The sequence below is a fragment of the Stylophora pistillata genome, chromosome 10 (assembly GCF_964205215.1).
Source record: "Stylophora pistillata chromosome 10, jaStyPist1.2, whole genome shotgun sequence".
Classification (NCBI taxonomy): Eukaryota; Metazoa; Cnidaria; class Anthozoa; order Scleractinia; family Pocilloporidae; genus Stylophora; species Stylophora pistillata.
Window position 1 is genome coordinate 8,930,170 of NC_142528.1, and position 19,843 is coordinate 8,950,012.

At 37.6% G+C, this 19,843-nt stretch overlaps 2 protein-coding genes across 4 annotated transcripts; both read right to left on the minus strand.

Annotated features, from left to right (window-relative positions):
• Positions 1-1,130: 1,130 nt before the first annotated feature.
• Positions 1,131-6,054, minus strand: LOC111340145 (uncharacterized). The gene is made up of 5 exons (XM_022946931.2): positions 5,732-6,054; positions 4,284-4,433; positions 3,367-3,459; positions 2,369-2,477; positions 1,131-1,643 (listed from the first exon to the last, which is right to left on the minus strand). The coding sequence occupies exons 1-5, from the start codon at positions 5,969-5,971 to the stop codon at positions 1,537-1,539; spliced, it is 699 nt and encodes a 232-aa protein (XP_022802666.1). The 5' UTR covers positions 5,972-6,054; the 3' UTR covers positions 1,131-1,536.
• A 766-nt stretch (positions 6,055-6,820) lies between these two features.
• LOC111340146 (uncharacterized) lies at positions 6,821-18,928 on the minus strand. Of its 3 annotated transcripts, XM_088736830.1 has the most exons (13): positions 18,661-18,824; positions 18,046-18,079; positions 17,774-17,845; positions 14,683-14,754; positions 14,470-14,541; positions 14,279-14,350; positions 12,649-12,720; positions 11,795-11,866; positions 11,031-11,117; positions 10,356-10,513; positions 9,426-9,869; positions 8,275-8,413; positions 6,821-7,452 (listed from the first exon to the last, which is right to left on the minus strand). In XM_088736830.1, exons 1-13 carry the CDS (start codon positions 18,671-18,673, stop codon positions 7,389-7,391), a joined length of 1,371 nt encoding a protein of 456 aa, XP_088592956.1. In that variant the 5' UTR covers positions 18,674-18,824; the 3' UTR covers positions 6,821-7,388. The 3 variants fall into 3 exon arrangements, with proteins under 3 accessions (XP_088592956.1, XP_022802667.2, XP_022802669.2); XM_022946932.2 differs by lacking the exon at positions 18,046-18,079 and having other exon boundaries at positions 18,661-18,928; XM_022946934.2 differs by lacking the exons at positions 12,649-12,720; positions 18,046-18,079 and having other exon boundaries at positions 18,661-18,884.
• Positions 18,929-19,843: the final 915 nt, after the last annotated feature.

Below are 19,843 nucleotides of genomic sequence, written 5' to 3' on the forward strand. Positions count from 1 at the left end.
CCAAGAATTTATCCGGCCGAAAACTGCTATTCGAAGTTAGCACCCCAAGACCAAACGACCAAGCGAAGTTCTACGAAGCTCCACGTGCAATCATCCTAGTACAACTAAAATTAATGCGAAACGAGTCTAAACAAATCTGCAATTCAAATTACCTTGCGGACCATCCATCAGCATTCTACTATGAAAGGAGGAGAGACGGTAGGCATGTTCTTTCTCTTCCACAAAGAAACTTTGGACAGGTATTTACACTATGAATGTATACACCTCGCTCATCGAAGCACGGAGAATACATGGGAACGCCTTTAATAATGGATAAAACAACAATACTACACGCCATGTGTAATTGCGAGGGCGACGCCCAAGAACGAATGGAGGTGCTAATAAGAGCCTTGAGAAACAGATATGATTTGATCCACGTTATGGATGGGAAAGAGAGAGAGAGAGAGAGAGAGAGAGAGAGAGAGAGAGAGAGAGAGAGAGAGAGAGAGAGAGAGAGAGAGAGAGAGAGAGAGAGAGAGAGAGAGAGAGAGAGAGAGAGAGAGAGAGAGAGAGAGAGAGAGAGAGAGAGAGAGAGAGAGAGAGAGAGAGAGAGAGAGAGAGAGGGGCTACTGAGTTAAAGAGAGTCCCAATGGGGTGTTGGCTTTGGCGGCTAACGGTTAGAATCTTGGCCATTTTAAGGATGACAATTACTATTATTCTATCGTTGTTACCTGAAATTTTTCTTACGGTTAGCTTTCTCAACTACTATCGGTTAAAGTTTGTCAATTTCTACGCTCAACGGCTGAAGTCTTGGGTCGTTTTACGGCTATCGGTTACCCCCACTGAGATCTTCGTCAAAGGGCCGACGTTTTTGTTCAGCCAAAGGTATTATGTCTGACATTTGGACTCAACGACTTGGGTCTGCAATTGGCTCCGCTTTTGTACACTGTCTGCTGAAATCAGGGCTTAAATTGGGATTCACTCCTGAAGAAGCGAATTCTTTGCAACTTATGGAAAAAAGCTGTTAGTTTAGGTGTAAAATATCTCTTATGGATTTCTGGAAGTATGGCGCACAAGCCCCCCCCCCCCACCCCACCCCCTTCTTGGCTTGCCAGACGTTGAAGTGTTTAAATAAAAAGAAATGTTCGATGTTCAGCACCCAATCTTTTGGTTTTATAATTCCATAAATAAGAGAATTACAACTTTCTCGAAGTGTTTCACGTCAGTTTTAAAAATTTGAGAATTTTTTTGTCACGTTTTCTTTCAAAAGACTTACAAAATATACATTTTAATTTACATTCAACAATTTGCAAATCTGAAAAAAAGATACTAAATTTCATAAAATGGCATGTCTTACTTTTTCTGTTTTGCACTTACACAATTTTGCTAGAAAATTTACAACAGGCCTGTGAAAAACATGATACAATGAAACGACCAAGTCCAACGCTGTTAAGTCCCCAATATTTAAGACCATTAAGTAAGAAGGCATCGATCTGCAAGTGTTAAAGTGTAAATTTGTATCATTCTTCATTGTTAAGTAGATTGGATTGAGGGTTGCTATCCAAGAATTAACGATTCTCCATGGCTTTGCCGAGCACGGTGCAGAATTTTGTTCCCAGATGTAAGTCTAAAGTCATCTCCCAACGGACTTGACTGAGGTTCACCTGCAAAAGTATCACTGATTTTATGAGCGCCACAGGTTTCGGTAAATAATTATCTTTATTACACGACTCGGGCAGTCAGAGGGCCAATAACTAAAATCAACCAATCAAAATGCTCTATTGCCGGTCAATATTCTCTCAGTATTGGACCGGGCACTGTCCCGAATGGTCCCGAATGATACCGCACTTGTGTCCCTTTGAACTTCAGTCGCATAATAAATCTCTTATTAACCAAGCTTGCTCGGGACCGTACTGGAAGAATATCGGCCCTCGGTCTTTTATGTACGGACCTCGCTGCGCTCGGTCCGTACTGTCAAGACCTCGGGCCGATATTCTCCCAGTACGGCCCTCGCGCTTGGTTAATCAGATATATATATTCACAATTGTTAAGGTGTTCATTACGCTTTGGAGATCAGATAGTTCTCCAGCTACTATACAGAATTTTCTGCCTAATTAATAAATAGATTCCATGCTGCTGTTTGTTTGTTCAGTAACAGATTACAAATCATGTCAAATTGTTGTTCTGTACGAACAAAAAAGTGGCACACTTAGGATCAGCTGATATTTCTATTTTCCAAAGTTTCCATTTTCATAAACATCATGACAACTGTTTTAGTCTATAACTCTTGTATGAATATTGGAATAAAAGTTTTAATTTCTGACAGTACATTGCCTTGCAAATAAGAGAGCCTGTCTATGAGGATTTTTAAGTAGTCATTTTTCTTTACCTGTGATGATGTTATGAGAAAAAGGAATTGTTGGAATTCTCCTAACCCCTGGACCTCGTTGAGTTCCAAGGAAATCATGTACATTGCAATAAGTAGTTGAGAAGTTCATCTGCAAAAAGAAAACACAAAGCTGGTTGAAAAAACAAGAATAACAGTGTAACTGTATTTGGTCAGTAATTTACAGTATCTTGAAACAAAAAGGCTGTTTTGGTCAATGAACAATGTTTTTTTTTTTCACCTAGCAAGATTTGAATACATCAGAGAATAATCCCTAGAGTGTTTGACTTCAGTGCATGGTAACCCTTCAAAAGAGAAATCTTCCCTGCCCCAAATCTCTTCATGAGAGGATGCCATTTTCAGTATAGTAGGGTCATCTGAATTCAGGACTACATTGGTCTACATGTTGCCAATGGGCTTAAATTTCACAACTGCTAGAAGCAACAGACTGTTAAAAATTCAAAGGAACAATAGAACAATAAAGAGAATTAAATCTGAAAGCAATATTTGTAGTAATGAGCACTACTAAAGCCCGCAGTAGTGAAAATAAGGCCTGAAAAAAAATTCATGCCTCTATGGGATTTGAACCCATGACCTCTGTGAAACAGTACAGGTGCAGTGTTCTACCAACCAAACTAACAGGTCAACTAGGAGCTGGTCATTAGGTTGGTATGAATATGAATATAGTTTATATCTGACCACTTGCAGCCCAGAGGCTGAATTACGGGCGCAGTGTAAGGTTGAGAACAGACGTCAGCATATCAGGTTGGTTCATAATAAATCCATGAAGAGACAATCAATGATTGTGAATATATGAAAATCATATACAAGAACTGCAGTTTAAGAAATGAATTTGAAAGTGCTCTTTGCAGTAATGAGCACTACAGCAATGATTGCTTTCAAATTAATTTCTTAAACTACAATTCAAAAATGATTTTCATATAATTATTAAAAAGAGAATTGCTAGAAACTTCCTCCCAATCCCTCTGGAGCATAATTACCTCCTGAGAACCCTGCTGTCTTGTTGATTGAATCATATCAACACCTGCCATCTGTCTGTTCCATCTAATGTTATCCTCATGAATTTCTTTGGCCTGTAAACAATGCTCTGTTACTGAATATAAAACAGCTAAGGTCTAAAACAGTCCACTTAACAACCTTTATCATATAATTTTACTGCATTCACTTGGTTCAATGTTGCAGTACGTGTTTGTTAGGTTTTTAGGGTTTCTTATGATGTAAAATTTATCCAGTGACAACAATAGTTTCAAAATGGCATTTTTTAAGATACTGACAGCAATTATTGTGGGTCAACTGTAAATACTATATAAAACAGATTCATGTTTTAACTCCCAGTGTCTTGTTTCCTTTTTTATTTTAATTTCCAAGGAGGGCACAGATTACCAAGTTGTTCTTTCCATTTTTTTTTCCAATGAAGAGATTGAAAACAGTTTTTATAATGCAAAATTTTCTTGCAGAGAGGTCAAGTGTATTGGGATTGGCAAAGGAAGCAGGGGAGGGGAACTAATGTAAATAGACTCACGAGACAAAATATAACTTTGAAAATGTTTTCTTGGATGAGGCTCACTGCAGGACTTCCAATTTGAGCATCACCAAGTACTGGCCAGCTAAAGGAAGTGCACTGAGGAGGGGTGTGCTCATTATAATATTTTTGTACAAGCAAATATCCCCAAAGGTTCCCAAAATTCTCCTTATATAGCTCATCAAATTGCACACGCAAACCTCTTAGCAATGTTACCAGAGCCCAGCGTGCGTGTCCTAAAATAACCAATTTGGTGGATATTTACCTCCTTGCTTCATGGCTTGGTAAATATCCACCACTAATCACCTCCACATTGGTGAATAATCGTTAAATATTTAAAATACTGGTAATACTTATCACTGGTTCTTCACTTACTGGACTAGTATGGTGCCTTACAAATGTCTTCTTAGAATGTGTCACAAGATCGTGTTCGGGTACAATTCCAATACTGAACTGTGACGTGTGCAGAGATGGACAGGGTGGGGGTCTTCTACTGGGTTGTAAATTCTTTTGTCCGGAAAAGTTCTGTCAAAAATAAATCAAGTCAAGATAATATTTCCAATTTTTTAAGAAATGTTCTTCTGTGAATGCTGATGCCAGGACCACTTTCTCTCCATCCAAAGATAGGAAGGAAAATGGAGCGAAAAACAACACCAGATCAATTGTACAAAAAGAGAATTTTGAAAATCATGTCCAAGTTTTTTCCTAATTTGAAAGGAAGAGTCTTATCTGCATGCTACTTCCAGAACCATTTTCTCTCCGTCAAAAATCAGAAAGGCAAGGAAAAGAGTAGGAGAGAGGGAATGTGGAGAAAGAAACAGCACTGGACCAGTTGTACAGAACAAGTTTTGGCTAACCATTGGGCAACCATAGAGGTATTAACTAAGTATGATAGCCTTAATGACAGATGCACTCTTTGCATTACTTCTCTTTGATGCCGCTTCTGTAACAAACAAAATCACCTAAGCCCTAGAAAATAATTTTGTACATGAGAACCCAAAACAGAGTTTAAAGTCAAATCTTGAATTAGTGACTCTGGAAGGCTCCTAATGAACAAATTGCAGAATTTACTTTCCTGCATTGAAGAAAGGTGTCACTGGCTACCATCCATTTATTCCAAAAAAAAAAAAAGGGTTTTCAATTTTATCCCATCCTTTTCCAAGGGAACAGTTGGTTTGCCCATGCACACCCTTTGCTAAAGGGTGTGGTGTTTGAGACGATTCTTGGGTAAGGGCTAAAAAGGTGGTGAAAACAGGAGATGGACATCTGAAGCACAGAAAAGTTCTGCAAAGCATGTCAAATGCTTCAACGAACAAAACTTTGGGGTACCTCTTAGGTTTGAATTTCCGGACCCCCCAAAAAAGAAAACAATCGAATGGAATTTTAATTCTGTCATTTTCATTTTCTACCCATCAATCCTCCACATTATGCTAAAAACATTTTACGTCATTTGGGTTTCGTCGAAGTAAGATTTAGTACGTAGGTTTCAAAAGTCAGGGTAGCAATAATTATAAAATATATTGACTGTGGATGACATCCGCCTTCGCTGTGAACATCACATCACGAATTAGTTGTTGCGTTTTGAAAGTCGCGACTGAAACCGTACAAGCTCTGATATAGAGAAGAGTAATCATTTCCGCGAGAGGGAATATTTATAAACATAGGAGGACGCTTGAGAGTATGAAAATAAAACTATTTCTTGAGAAAGCTATTCAGATGATTGAAAACACTTGTGTTGTTTGCTTTGCTGCTTCATACAACGTGTGAAGTTAAATAACACACAGCTGTCTCACCACGCTGTTTGGATAAAAATATTTACCTACCGACTTCATACAGCTGACATACGAAGTTTGAACTGGTCTGACTTCATACGTTAGCGTGGTTTTGTGCATTGGTCTTGTTCCCTTTCTGTGTCGCGCTTGTGGAAATGTTCTAGATCTTGTATGCCGCGAAAAATACGGTTCGTCGGCGATAATGGTGATGTACTTTGAATGATTTGTGAGCACAGCGGATGTGTCCGCTCCCTGGCCGTAGCCAGAGACACACTGTGCCACTGTAGACATTTCTTTTTTCTGTTAAACTAGGACATTCCTGTTGTTGTTCAGCCTCGAATGCCAACCGTGACCGTGAAAAGAGCCTGTAAGCAATTATGTCACGATGGTTTCCATGGAAACTAGTTTCATTTCTTATCATATTACACGACACCATGAAATTGTGTCTATGGATACATCTATAATTAGATCTTTTTGCTACAAGGTTCCATTGAAGAAAAGTTTTGACCTAAAACTTTAAAAAAGCAAGAACAAAATGATTTACTGTAATAGTAAGCCTATTACAGGCTAGCTAGAAGTTTGACAATGAAATAAAGTCATTATTATTATCATTATCGAAGTCAGCAATTTTAACGATCTCTTTGGTGATGTGAGTTAGATTTTGGTTTTAAATTTTGTCTTCTGTCAAAAATTATCGCTTTCTAATAGAAAATCTAAAATTTCATTCTCCACCATAAAAATTATCTTAATGGCCAAATTTGACTTTAGCTCTAACTCCCAGTTTTACTAAGTTTATTTCTACCTATTGCTCAGTGAATAATGGCAAACATTTTCCAATTATCCCTTAGGTATTTTTCATAATGATAGACAACCAAATCGTGATCTCTACAGTATCTTCAAGACACCCCTAATTTTTGCTTTAAAAGCTAGTAATTGTACGAGACCAGTGAATAAAATTTCCTAAAATCTCATTGTAATCAGCTTAACATCATTCACTGACTTAAAATCTCTGGAGTATATCAAGGGCTACTTCGATTATGCGATAATTTTAAGGGTAGCTGTGAACCAACACCACTATTTGTTTTTGATAAAATAGCGGAGAAAAAAGATAATAAAGAAACCAAAACATATAGACTATACTATATTAACAAACCCTTATCAAATTAAGGGCCAATTAGATTTTTATTGAAGCTCTCATTAGTATGTATAACATACAGTTTGTTGTCTCAAAACTTTTTTAAATAATATCTCTAAACTATCTTGGGATTGAAAAAAAAAACAATAAAAAATGAATAAGAATCTCGCATCTAGGGCTGTAACTGTTATGAAAATGGCTTCAGAAATTTCATGATTTTTAAAAATACCCAATGAACACCCATTTGGGGGCGGTTTGTGTTCGTTCAGTACCACGATGCTCTACGCAACAAATCATGATAACGCAACATCTGCTCGTCGGACGACGTGAAAGTTGTAACTTGAACTCTCTCAATGTTTTTGTTTCGATTTCACTGGACCGTGCCCTGTTTAGCATTTCGCTTTAGAGAATTTCTCTTTCTCCCACTCTTCGAGTTTATCAGCTGTAGCAGGTTCGGCCAAGTTTGATCTTTCTATTCTATCTTTGGATGAAATCCTCAGCTTAATCCGATGCATTTCTAAACCAGGCGCTGAAACTAGTAATCACTTCGTGATTCACAACACTTCTCATTCTTCATTCTACTACACTGACTGTATTCACACGGTCGTACATCATCCCAGGAAGTCTTGCATTGATTCTAAAATGAAAAGAGACAAAATTAGTCACTCAAGATCAGGTAAGAGATTCTCTCTTCGTGTTGCTGTAAATTTTACTTCAGAGAGTATGAATTACATCAAGAAAACATCCTTCAGCTGATAAATTGTCAATTCCCTTCACCGTTTTCTGGAAAATGGTTTAAAATCAAGAGGAAAAGTAACTAATTTAAAACTTCTACGAGTTAAATGGTTGAGAATTTTTTACATTATTATCGAAGTTAAATTGTCTATTTATTTTTGAGTTGACTTGTCATAAAACTTCATTTTAATTCAACGAAGAATCTCTGCGGAATTTTGACATAAGTGGTTACCCATCTTATCCCAGATAGCTTGCGAGTGGTCGGGCTCTCGTTGTAAGCGCACAGCACGAGCTTTTCATTACTAGCGAGCTAAGGAAGTCACGGATAGCTCTGCAATGGGTCTGGCACTACCGGTGCTAGATCTCCCGCAGACCTCTCGCGGGCTCGTTTTGTTCGAAGCCTAAAACGTTCTCTCTATGGCGAAGGAACCATCGTGCCGGTAGTTAAAAATGAGGACCTAGGTGGGCGTATCCCTTATAGTTGCAGGGTTGCCTTTCAAAACTTCGCTGCGGTCTCTGTCTTCGTTTAGGTCACGTGGTCGTAAGGTTCGTTCTGGAGGTGTCATAAACCTGAAGGAGTTCCTTATGAAAACGTACCAGTCTTCAGTCGCGAAAATAGCAAAGTTATGGCCATATTATCCCAGATAAGTTTATTTACTGACTCGGTGCTGGTTAATTTTGTTTAAAGGAGGACTTCCCTAGAACTTTAGACTGATTTACTTACGTTTTCTGACGAAGTATCACTTTTTTCCTGAAAAAATACATCGCCAAAGCAACTGTTGCAATCAGACATACGCTGACAAGGGACGCTGAGAGGATTACTTGTTGATTCCTGCTTAAATACTTTCCTTTTGAAGCACTCTCTAAATGAATAAAGTTTGAAAAAAATACGTCAGTAAAACGAAGAGAAGAAAAGAGACATTCACTACTAGCCTAAACATTATTTGTAAGATCTATCCTAAATATCTCAAACATGAATAATATAAAACGGTTAGCTTAGAAAAAAAGAGAAAAAAAAACATACAATATCCAGAGTTGGGAATTCCGGAAAATGGTTGCTTAAAATTTCTTTTCTGATTTACATCACCTTTACAGTCAACAGCATCAATTACAAAAGTCAATATTAATTTTACTATTGGATTTTATCGCTGTATTGTAAAAATCCATTTAATTCTTTCCGGTACTAGATATTGTGAGTGTATGTGAATTCATGTTAATTTTACACAATTGATACTGGCGCTCTGAATGTATTGTTTTAAGAATAAAAGTAATTTTAGATTGTAAATTTTCTGACATTCTCTCATTTCAAAGTCAACTTGTCATTGCTGCCCATCTTTTACGATAGAAAATGTACAACCTGCTTGTAACTCTTAATAAGAAGTCACAACCTTGAGTACTAATTGGGTCAGCCTTTGTTCAGTTCATGGGAAAGACGAAACTATATTCTGATATTTGTTGAGCTTATTGGGATATCGTTAGAACTTGGTGACGACGCGATTACCTCATCGCTTTCCAAGTACCCTTATGGTTCCTGATTTGACAAAACGAAACGGAAATGTTTTGAATCTGTCCACCAACACTGCCCACTTCCGTCAACTTGAGCAGTAAAAGCCGAATATACATAACAATGAAGAATAAAACTAGAACTTTGATGAATGATAGAGAAATGCCTTAACCCTGTCACTGGCAAGATCTCATTAGCAATTTTCCTTACTGTCTATTTTACATTTCTTGTGATGTTACAATCAACTAACAACCCTTTAATTGACCATTATCTTTATTCTCATCACTTGTCTGCATGATATTGTATCGATATTGTAAGGAGAAATTCTGTCTTGGTCTCTCATGGGAGTTCAAGGGGTTAACCCGGCTCACCTTTTTCGATTGACGTTGTGGAAACGTCGACCTTTGAGCCCGCGGTCACGGTGTCAGACGTTTCCGGTGGAATACTCTTTTCCGTACTTTCTAGAGTCGTAAAAATTGTGGTCACGTCATCAGTCTTCTTAGAAGTATTTGGTGTTTCTGTTGTTTCCGGAGGGCTGGTGACGACTGCTGTTGATGATGCAGAGTTTGATGTAGACGAAGAAGTAGGTGTTATGGTGTTTGATTTACCTGATGATGTAACTGATGACGTTGTTAGTGACGGTGATGACGTAGGCGATGATGGAATTGATGACGTGACCACAGCCGAGGCCAGTGATGCAGCTGATGACGTAACAGCTAATTCGATGAATGCTGACGTATATGTGGTTTGTAATGACGGCGTAGGCGAAGTCATATGTTCGTTTATTTTGCCAGGTGTCGGCCACGAATTCGTTTCTGAAAATTTGCAGGGATAAAAATTAATAAAGACGGCATGATGGAAGCTGTTGATTCCTATTTGGAAATTAAACTTCAGTCGACAAAGCCTCTTCCATAGCAATGATATTTTCTTAATTTAGCGCTTAATGACAGAGGAATCCTCTGTCTCAACCCGACTGCTATCTTCGACTGCACTCCAAAAGGATTGCAGTCGGGGTGAGACTAAATGAGATCTTATAATGTAGAGCCATCAAGAAAGAGATCACAGGTGAGTCTCCGCAAATGGACACATCTGCCTTAGCATACACGAAGTAGTATTTTAAAATCTCATTACGACCCAATTTTTTTCATTCTCCATGAGCTGACACCAACAGTTTTCTTCGGTCCAAAGTAGCCGACCGGATGTTCAACTGTGCTCACACAATCAGTTTCTTAAAGATACCTCAGCTCTTGTGACGAAGGAATTTAAAGAAAAGCGATGAGAAAGAAAAGAAAAAATCTTACCTAAGAGACTAAAATTAAAAGTAACCACTTTGCTCCAGTTACCAAAAGGTGTTTGACACATGACCTTGTCCACTTCTACGACCGACGGATGGAGTTTAATCCAGGTCTGAAGCCATTTAAGTTCCTGGGTGCACATCAGTGGATTACGGGAAAGCCCTCTGTACAGCAGACATGACAATGATAACTTTTAACCCTAATATCAGCACAGATTTTCTCCGTACTATTCTCCTTACACTTTCTAAGCTGCTGACAACAAGAATTCGTTTAACAATCAAGAGCTTCTTTAGAAAGTGATCATTCCCTTCATTCTCGTGACCTTAATGTGTGATTAGGGGTGGTACTGTGAGGAAAACTTAGACGCTAGTCACAAACTCGTTCCCAATGCCTTTTCCCTTTGTTGGGGTGGGGCGGGGATCCCACCCCCAACTAAGGGAAAAGGCCCTGAGAATGAGATTGCGCTAGTCACTCTTGATTGTATGATTCTGCTGTTATTATTAATCCCAGATCATACGGATCATACAGATAATGGCAATAATGTAATGATACACGATGAAAGTTTCGAAATCGTTGATGCATCAGTTTTTTTTTCCATATTTTTTTTCTCTGCAAAATTAATTCTTACTTCCAACATGGTTCAATAGATTTAAAGTTCACACAACATTTTCAAATACTTACATGGTTGAATGCTGTTTCTGGGCTATTTTATCGAGTACTTCTTTGGCTTCATACGGGATCGTGGTGAAAAGATTGTTATCCAAAAGACTGCAAGAAATAACAAAACTTGGGGTCATGTTCGCGTTTCACCAACAATTTTAAGAGACAAAAGCATGGTGCACTTGTGTGATATAGGACTGTAGTAACACAAGTGTACGATGCAGCCACAAAAACTGCCCCCAGGCGACTATGCTAGGTCATAACAAAAAGGGAAAAATGCTGAAAAATTAAGAAGACATGGTCAGCTTTTCGGCCTTGATCAGCGTAGTACAGTGAGAGTGATTTTCACTCGAGTGTCGTCCAATCAAAACCAAAGGAATAACAACAGCCAATCAGAGAGCAAAGGGAAATGCGGTAAAGAACCAATAAGAACTTATAGTGAAAACAAGCAATCTGCCAAAAGCGCGGGAAAACAAGCAAACTGCCAAACGCGCGGGAAACGCGGGTGACCAAGTTCCGATTGTTTCTCGTTTTGAGGCTGATTGGGTCAGAAAATGGCGCAATTTTCTGTAGCAATCACTGAGGGAAGTTATGCAAAACCAGTGAAATCCCAGACTACTTCTGAAAATCAATTGAAATTGCTCTATGACGATGGCTCTAGTGATTCAAAATAGGAAGATTTACAGAGACAAAAGTATGTTACTTCTGTGGGACGAGGCTGTGGTGACAAAGTGATGAAACAATAAAAATAAGATGTTCAACCTAATCATTATTACATTACTTACAGAATCGATAAATTAGTTAAGTTCTTCAGAAGTTCCAAAGGAAACTCAGAAAGCTGATTATTCTGCAATTCCCTGAAACATAAAAAGCACGAGAAGGGCCGGGATTATCAATAGTCGAAAAGCATTCAATACGACGACTCTAGACAATAAATGCTTAGTTAGACAATTAATGCTAAGCAATAAATGCTTAGTTTCGGATTGAGGGGTCTGATTCGAGACTTGGCCGGGTCATTGTCTCTTCGCTCAGAAGTACTGACGGGTACAAGGAAAAATAACAATACGAGAGATCGGGTTACGCCCCGGGGCATTGTGGGCCACTTGGCTCAAGAGCTGTCAATTTAACGTTGTGTCGAATTCTACTGTGGTAGCATTTGAAGAATTAGATCATCCCGATTAGCTGTGTCACTATCTTCAAGATTCGGCAGAGAGCAGAAAAAGTCTGCGCAACCGCCATTGAGAGTGGTATCCTTTCCCCTGATCGTCAAGAGGGCTCATTTAACAGAATTTGCAAAAGAGTCACAGCAAACTTGAACAAGTAAGTCCACACTTAAATGCCAACTTGATCGACCGCAATATTTCCTTTGTATCGTTTCACTCAAACCAGTCGCCATCGGACGATTTTCAAACGGCATCCAATCACGTCAATGGCAATGAAAAAGCTTCCCATGTTCAGTAAATGGTTATTTTTCCCCCAAAGACTACAACCAGAGTGTAAAGGACGTAAAAAATTTGAACGCAAATCAGTTAGACGCAATTATATGATTGTAACTTGCAGCAAGAAAAACATGTTAATGTTGTTGTTAGCTTTGAGTTTTGAGACATCTCTTAGTACACTATTACCGTGAGGCACTTACAAATCTGCTAACTGCCGATGTCTTGCCAAGAGAGTGGAAGGTATCGAAGTGATTTTGTTGTTATCAAGTCTCCTGGTAGAAGCGGATGAAATCATGGCATGAAATGTTAAATAAGGTTATGATGAACGCTGTAAGGAGATCAGTGACATTCACTCCGATGGTGGTTTTGACAGTGTTGGTTAAGTGCAAGGATTAGAACTGTTAGATTGTTACTTGTGCAAGCTTTAGCGTTAGCAAATATAAATTGTGAAACCGTGTCAGTTGTTGCGTGCTCAATAAAAGTTTCCTCAATCAAATTTACGGTACTGTGCACAAGTTTAAGGTACATCGCAGTGCAGGACAATAGAGTGTAATCTACTTTTATCGTAGTTTTTCGTTAAGGTGCTAGGATTTAATTAACGTGCAGTACATTACTTTGCAGTGCATTGCTTTGCAGTGTATTGCAGTGCAGTGCAATACAGGTTTACTGGCATATCTCATTACTAAATAACTAGAGAGAACTAAATAAAATTACAATAGAAAGAAGATCGGTCAAAAAATAAAAACATAATTATTAATGTTGATTACGCAAAATGAAGTAGAAATGGCTAAGTATGGTCAACGACTCCTATACCAACTCGAACTATAATGTCAAAGCTACCTTAGGGAGTATACACTAAATTGCAATAACATTGTCACAGAAAAAGTGAAAAGCAAGAAAAAAAAAAGCAAATGTCACAATATGTAATAAATGAGCGATTCCCCGAGACACCGCTGACTTGCCATTACAGATATGTGGAAAAAAAGCAATGTGAGATCCGTAAATCAAATCAAGTCAAATCGGTTTTTAAGTATTTTTTGCGGCTACATCAAGTTCATTGGGAGATGATTCATCGTTGTTGGTATTATTCTATGAAAACGTTATTGCAAAAAGGTGTATCTTGAAAAATATCACATTTATTCAAGTTCTTCGATCGGTGCCAAGCTTCGCTATTCATTTATGAAGAATAAAGAGTGTAACAGTTTCTAAAGAAACAGAGTTCATGCTGCTGCGGTGGGGGTACATGTAATACAAGATAATTTAGTTTCATTAATTTCGTTGATATTGTACATTGTTGTAAGTTTCTAAGCTGACGTGTCGAGCGTTAGCCCTACGCCATAGCAAAGCAAAGCGTCAGAATGCCGGAAGGGCCAACGCTTGAAATGTCAGTCGGAAACTCTCTACGGTAGCTCCTCATTCCACTATCAACTCAGTTGATAAAAGTTATTATCTTCTTTATCCTAAACCAATTCTTCATTAATTGGTATATCCTTTCTTCTCTGGTTTCTTTACAAACAAACTATTATTGTTTGCATTATGACCTATCTTGGTATTGCTAAGATTGTCTGATAATATCACAGGGTACAAGTTGTTGCCTCTTACGATACAAGCTCATGGAAAGATGAGGACATTTTTGCAACCTGTGTGGCGTGTGCTAAAATATGTCTAAGGAATTTTCGTTTCTTTTTTTGTTTGGTTAAGGTGCAGCCAGGAGTGCAGACCTTGTGTCACACCAATTTTTTTAATTCAATATTCACTAACCTACCTAAAAATAGATTTTAAAGTTAGTGTACGAAATTTCGTAAACTTACGATAAATCTAAAAACTTACAATAATTCCAGGTTAGTTGTATTGTCGAATAATCCTTCTGGAAGCGTTTGCAAGTTGTTTTTGGAAAGAAAACTGCAAAACGAAAGCTTCTACAATCAACATTGAACTCTTGAAGGAAAACATGTTGTGACAACATGAATAAATAAATTTATGGCCAAAGGAAATCAAGATTTTTCTCAGTATGTACTTACATTTTTCTTATTTGAGGGATTCCTCGGAAAGAATCTCTGTAAAGGAGGTTTATATTGTTCCCTTTTAAAACTCTGCAAAGACCAAAAAAGGTAAAAAACAATGAGTTTAAAACGACAAAAAAAATAAGGAAGCAAGAAGTGTTGAATGTACGTAGAAGAATGCGCAAACGAAAAAGCAGACACGGGACGCTGGGAAAGCGTTAAAAAACTTACAGGTCATTAAGCTTTGTAAGGCCTTGGAAAGCGTTCCTCTCTATTGTTGTTAATGGGTTGAACTGTATTTCTCTGCAAATAGAAGGAGAACAAGTGATACTTTACTTGAATTGGATATCATTACTTGAATTCGCAACCTTTTTCAAACGACGGGAACTTAATCTCGATAGCATCATTAATACAATTGAAGTTAATCCAACCTAAGCTTAGCTTTGCCAAACTTTTATACTTTTCGAGAACAATTCTGTCTTGGCACGGAATTCTTCTTCAAAATTACATTTCGTCTCAGTTTTTAAGAGCCCTATCTGTGTAACAAGTTCGTTTTCGGGTAAAATCCGTGGAGCTTGTGTTTCTAAGGGAATTGGGGATATTGGTATATTAGGACTCCGCTGCCCTCATTTTCATAGCATGCCCGAAAAACTGCGCGCTCTCCAAACAGGGGCTACATCGCAGATTATCTTATAGGCATTTCGTTATTTAATGGTGAATGTCTAGATTAGTGCATTCACATGGTGTTGAAATACTGACGTTTTAACCGAGCGGGTGCTGCAAAAGCGTTTTCATTTTGTATTCAAGAATTCGATAAACTCCTTTTTTCATGGCCTGCGAGAAAACGTGAATAAGTGGCAAGAATTTCTGCTCTAAAGTCTGATTTTATTGATCGAACATCTAGGACTTGTGATACTTGTTCGTTTTTTTTTTCTTTTCGGTTAATCATCAAAACTTGTTCAAAACCGAGGGATCATCTATCTTTCATTTTACAAATAGTTTGAACTGTTTCCCAGACACTAACTGAGTTACGGCAACTTTAAAAGTTCGACTTATGCGAAGTATTTCAGAGATTAACTATATTGGTCACATATAGTGATATCCTGGCTATGTTTCTACGGAAGAGTCTACATAGGCGTCAGTTTTTTCAGTAGCAATACGGTGACCTTGTTCAGTATGTATGTTACCATGAGACGGATCTCAAACAACAAAGTGCTTGGAAAGCCGGAAATCTGACTCTAGTGTCAACGGGTTACGTCGAGTCGGTTTTGCGACAGGAATTTTTACAATGTGGATCAGTTGTATTTAAAAGAGGAAAAACGAAAAAGAAAGGAAGAAATGATGGTTAAAGAGTAGCAAAACACATGTTATGTGCGATTTAGGAAACAATTCGTTTGATGTATGTTTTATTAATAGCTTTGCAATCAAGAAGCCCCAATTTGTCGATTTTAAAAACACAAACCCAAGATTTACATCATCGATTTTGGCCAATAAATGCTTAACTAGTTAAAGGGATTGACTCTGATACAATATTAACTTCTCTATCAATTCGTATCCACAAAACCTAATATACCAATCCGACACTTACAAAGTAACGTTGAGTATTCTTGACGTGATCTACAACTGAACCGCTAAATTCATCATTTGCATAACAGCGAGACAGCCACTTACGTAGATGATATAAGCCCGAAGGGCTACGTGAAAACATTTTTCGATTTACTAGAACATACTAAAGTTGCAACACTTTGAAACACTCCGGTAAATTAATATCACTATGGGAATTTTTTGCCAATTTAAGTTTTGCCTTGTTACTTTGATCAGGATTGTTCTAATTTCTCCCTCGTTCTAAACCATAGATAGATACGTTTACCCAAGGATCACAGATCAAAGTGAGACCGTGGATTTACGTTATTTTACCGTGCTTACAAGTGACGTATTATTTACTTCTCAAAACCAACTAGCCTTTTAGTAATTCTTCATTTTCTACTGAGAAAGGGCCAATCTTTCTAATGTTCTGTCAGTTTACTGCTGTTCTTTTTATATTGCAAATTTATTCAAATCCTCTACACTGGGCCGGCCTTTTAGCATTGAGTGTTATAATCGCTCGTTAATCCGTTTGGCATATTTTTAATTAAAGGAACAGAAAAGACGAACGAGTCCATTGAACTTCAGAAACGCCGACAGATTGCTTGAAAATAGCGCTGAATGAAGTGCTAAAAGCTTGTTTGGATTTGTTTACGAAGTTCATTTTATGATATTCTACAAGGAGGTTAGGAAACTGTGCCAAACAGATACTATTCCGTTCAGATAAGCAATTAAACATGAGAGGTGGTTTATCTTTTATTGCTAAGAGGCTATTTTTACGATTGCCTTAGGCAAGGGCGTAACATTTTCCCCCTGACTTTTGTGTCAAAAAGAAACTAAAGAATGTAAAGCATTAAGTATGTGTTTTGAAAAGTTAAGTATCAATCTTGATAATATATTTGTCCGTTTAAACCAGACTTCTGGAATGAACGATTGGAAAGCTAGTCGGCAAAGTTGTTTGGAACGCGGGTGCTATCATAATTTACGAGTAAAAGCTTTCTAATTTCGATTTAAATTCCAAGTACTTTTTATCAGATTTTTGTTCTCCTCACAGTTGTAGGTCTCGGTTTCAGTTTTTGACCAATCAGTTCTGTAAGAGCTTTAATAATTAATTTTCCCATCATCTGTTGTCTAAGTGGTAATAAATCCCTTCAATCTTATCAACAAAGAGAACGTAGCGAAGTTTAGAGGGCAGGTTAAAACATTTTTTAACAAATTTTCGCGAAAAAAAAAAAAAAAAAAAAAAACGAATGGAAAATTTCGCACTTATTTCCGCGGTTCTAAAAACATCTCCTTTTTGAGAAACCGACTCAGTAGAATCTCCAAAACATGCTTGTTACGTAAAATTAATATATCCAGTTCGAAATTGTATTGATCATTGTTAATTAAAAAACTCGACGAGCGTCTCAAAAGATGATCTAATGTGGCTTATAGAAACACCCTCTCTATTAAAAATCTGCCATGCATAACAAATGCAAATTTTTGGTGAAAACAGTGTTAGGGTTTCGCGGTATTGATTCCCCTTTTTTAGCCAGATTATCTACTAAGAAAGCCGATTTCTGAAAACATACAATCATGTTTTCCTTATACTTGTACATTCTACGTGTGTGTGTTTACTTCTTTCTGCTGAGGAAGTGGGTTTTGTTCTTGTACAAAAGATTACTTCAGAAAATATGCACTGGTATAAAAGACTACGGTGTCACACAATACAGAGAAATCAACATCAAGAATAACTTACATTTCAATGACATGAGGCAATCCTTGAAAGGCATTCTGCTGAATCTTTGATATCTGGGTATGTTGGAATACTCTGAGATGAAGAAAAAAGCAAGAAATAACGCGAGAGTCAGTAAAAATATACAATGTAGTTTATTATCGATTCAAGCAAGAAAGAAACTTCGTCCATAAAAATGCGAAGAACAAGGTCTAAAGTTTGAAGTGCTTATATTTAATATTCAGACTTTGTATACGTGTGTCGTTTTTGTCATCTGCATTTTGTGATTTGTTTACCTTAAAATCGTGTTTGAAATAAAGCTCTTGTTACCTCGAGCGAACAAAAAAGACAACATTAGATTTTGGGCCGAGAAATATTATTGAAGTGAATTTTATTTCCATCGTCTTCCGACTAAGATAAGTATTAGACAACAATCTGAATTCGGCTTCCTAAGAATTTTTGATAATTTGTCAAATGTTTGCTTATCGAAACGAACATTTATTGCCACCGCTTACTTTAGGAATTCTTTCAAACCCAGAGCAAGTCAAACGGGACAACCAGAAAACTGTTGGATTAAACAAAATGTCCCGAATAGCGCTGAATTTCGATCTCCCGCTACGGTAAGTCTGAGAAACTTTCATTATCGACTCGATCTGAATGAAAACAAATGCTTTAGCAGCCCCGGTTTGCAAGAGTGACAAGTGGATGTTAAAAGACTGACTGCAATTGACTGGTTTAAGCTTCGACAGTATACGGTAATTGAATTTTCTCGGCCATGTTCGCGCCATTTGAAATCCTTGCCACTATGTTTTAAAACAACAAATCGCTTCTGAAAGGTGACAAATTTTTATGATTTGATAACAAGACATATATCAAAGGTTAGGAAGCAAATAAACTTAAGTTATACTCACAGTGTGCGTGCATTTGCTGGGATGCCAGAAGGTATGGTTTTCAAAGTTGAGACGTTGTAGCACTCCACGAATGAAGCGTCCCTAAAATTAGTACATTCACACTTTGCGGGACAGGAAAGAGAAAGAGTTGTGGCAGATTGAAGAAGTAGTAAAAAACTGATAACGTTAAACTGTTTGCACCATGAGGCCGCAACCAAATCCATTTCCCGTACTCGCACTTAATGAAATCTGATCTCGCTCGTGTAAATATCTTTTGATCGACACAAGGCGACACAGCAGCTTATAAATATTTGCCCACGCATGCGTCACAGCTACTTTACAGGAAACCTTTACGCTTACTGACACTCAGTCATTTGTAACATTACAAAGAAAAGGGTTTTCGCACCGGAAATGCTCGTCAAACTGTCGACACACCTGCCTCCGAGAACTCTAAAGCATCCATTTCTAATGTGATGAGTTTTAGCTGCACACATGAAACCGGCCAATACCTAGAGAGAGAGAGACTTTTATTTAGTGAGGGTAGCCTATTCCGGTGCCCTAAGCACTGCTATGAACTGGCGCCTTACCAAAATCCAACAAGTAAGAGATAAAGTATTTATTGTGAAACTCGCTCTTTACATTTACCTAGGTAAAAAGCTTAGTACGGCCATTATATTTAACTGAACCGTGCAAATATGATGAAAAAAAAAAATCGGTTCTGATTTATTACTTCGATATTGAGAACAAAGCAGGTTCTTTAATTTTTTATGTTAGGCGATTCAGCAGCGTATATCTTACCCTATTTACTTATGGAAAAGTGTTGATTGGTATTCGCTAAAGAGTTACTGAATACAAATTGCAATATTGATCGTTTAGTACTAGATTAGTTGTAATCGTGAACTAGACTTTAAAATCTCGCCCCAAAAATGTTCACTTTAAAGTCATTTTCATTTGCCTATAATGGTTGTTTTTTGTCTCAATTGTTAGCAAAGAATCGTCAGTCAGAAGAAAAGGAAAATGACTGTCAAAACATCTTTCAACTAAGGGGGAAAAAAGGAATACGAAACATTCCAGAGTGTTTGCTATCAGTGTTTGCTATCAATAAAGAGCGCCCATATCTTTGTTAGTTCTGAAATAAATATCATATATTCATAACTATTGTTGTCTTCAATATTATTGTTTTCAGAAGTCCGTAAAAAGTCAT

Coding starts and splice junctions, on each gene's coding strand:
- LOC111340146 (XM_022946932.2), bottom strand. CDS start 18,863: ATGGATTTGGTTGCGGCCTCATGGTGCAAACAGTTTAACGTTATCAGT. Junction 11,118..11,794: donor TTAACTAATTTATCGATTCT/GTAAGTAATGTA, acceptor TATTTCTTGCAG/TCTTTTGGATAACAATCTTT. Junction 10,514..11,030: donor CAGAAACAGCATTCAACCAT/GTAAGTATTTGA, acceptor TCTGCTGTACAG/AGGGCTTTCCCGTAATCCAC.
- LOC111340145 (XM_022946931.2), bottom strand. CDS start 5,971: ATGTCTACAGTGGCACAGTGTGTCTCTGGCTACGGCCAGGGAGCGGAC. Junction 3,460..4,283: donor TAAGGCACCATACTAGTCCA/GTAAGTGAAGAA, acceptor CATTGTTTACAG/GCCAAAGAAATTCATGAGGA. Junction 2,478..3,366: donor GACAGCAGGGTTCTCAGGAG/GTAATTATGCTC, acceptor TTCTTTTTGCAG/ATGAACTTCTCAACTACTTA.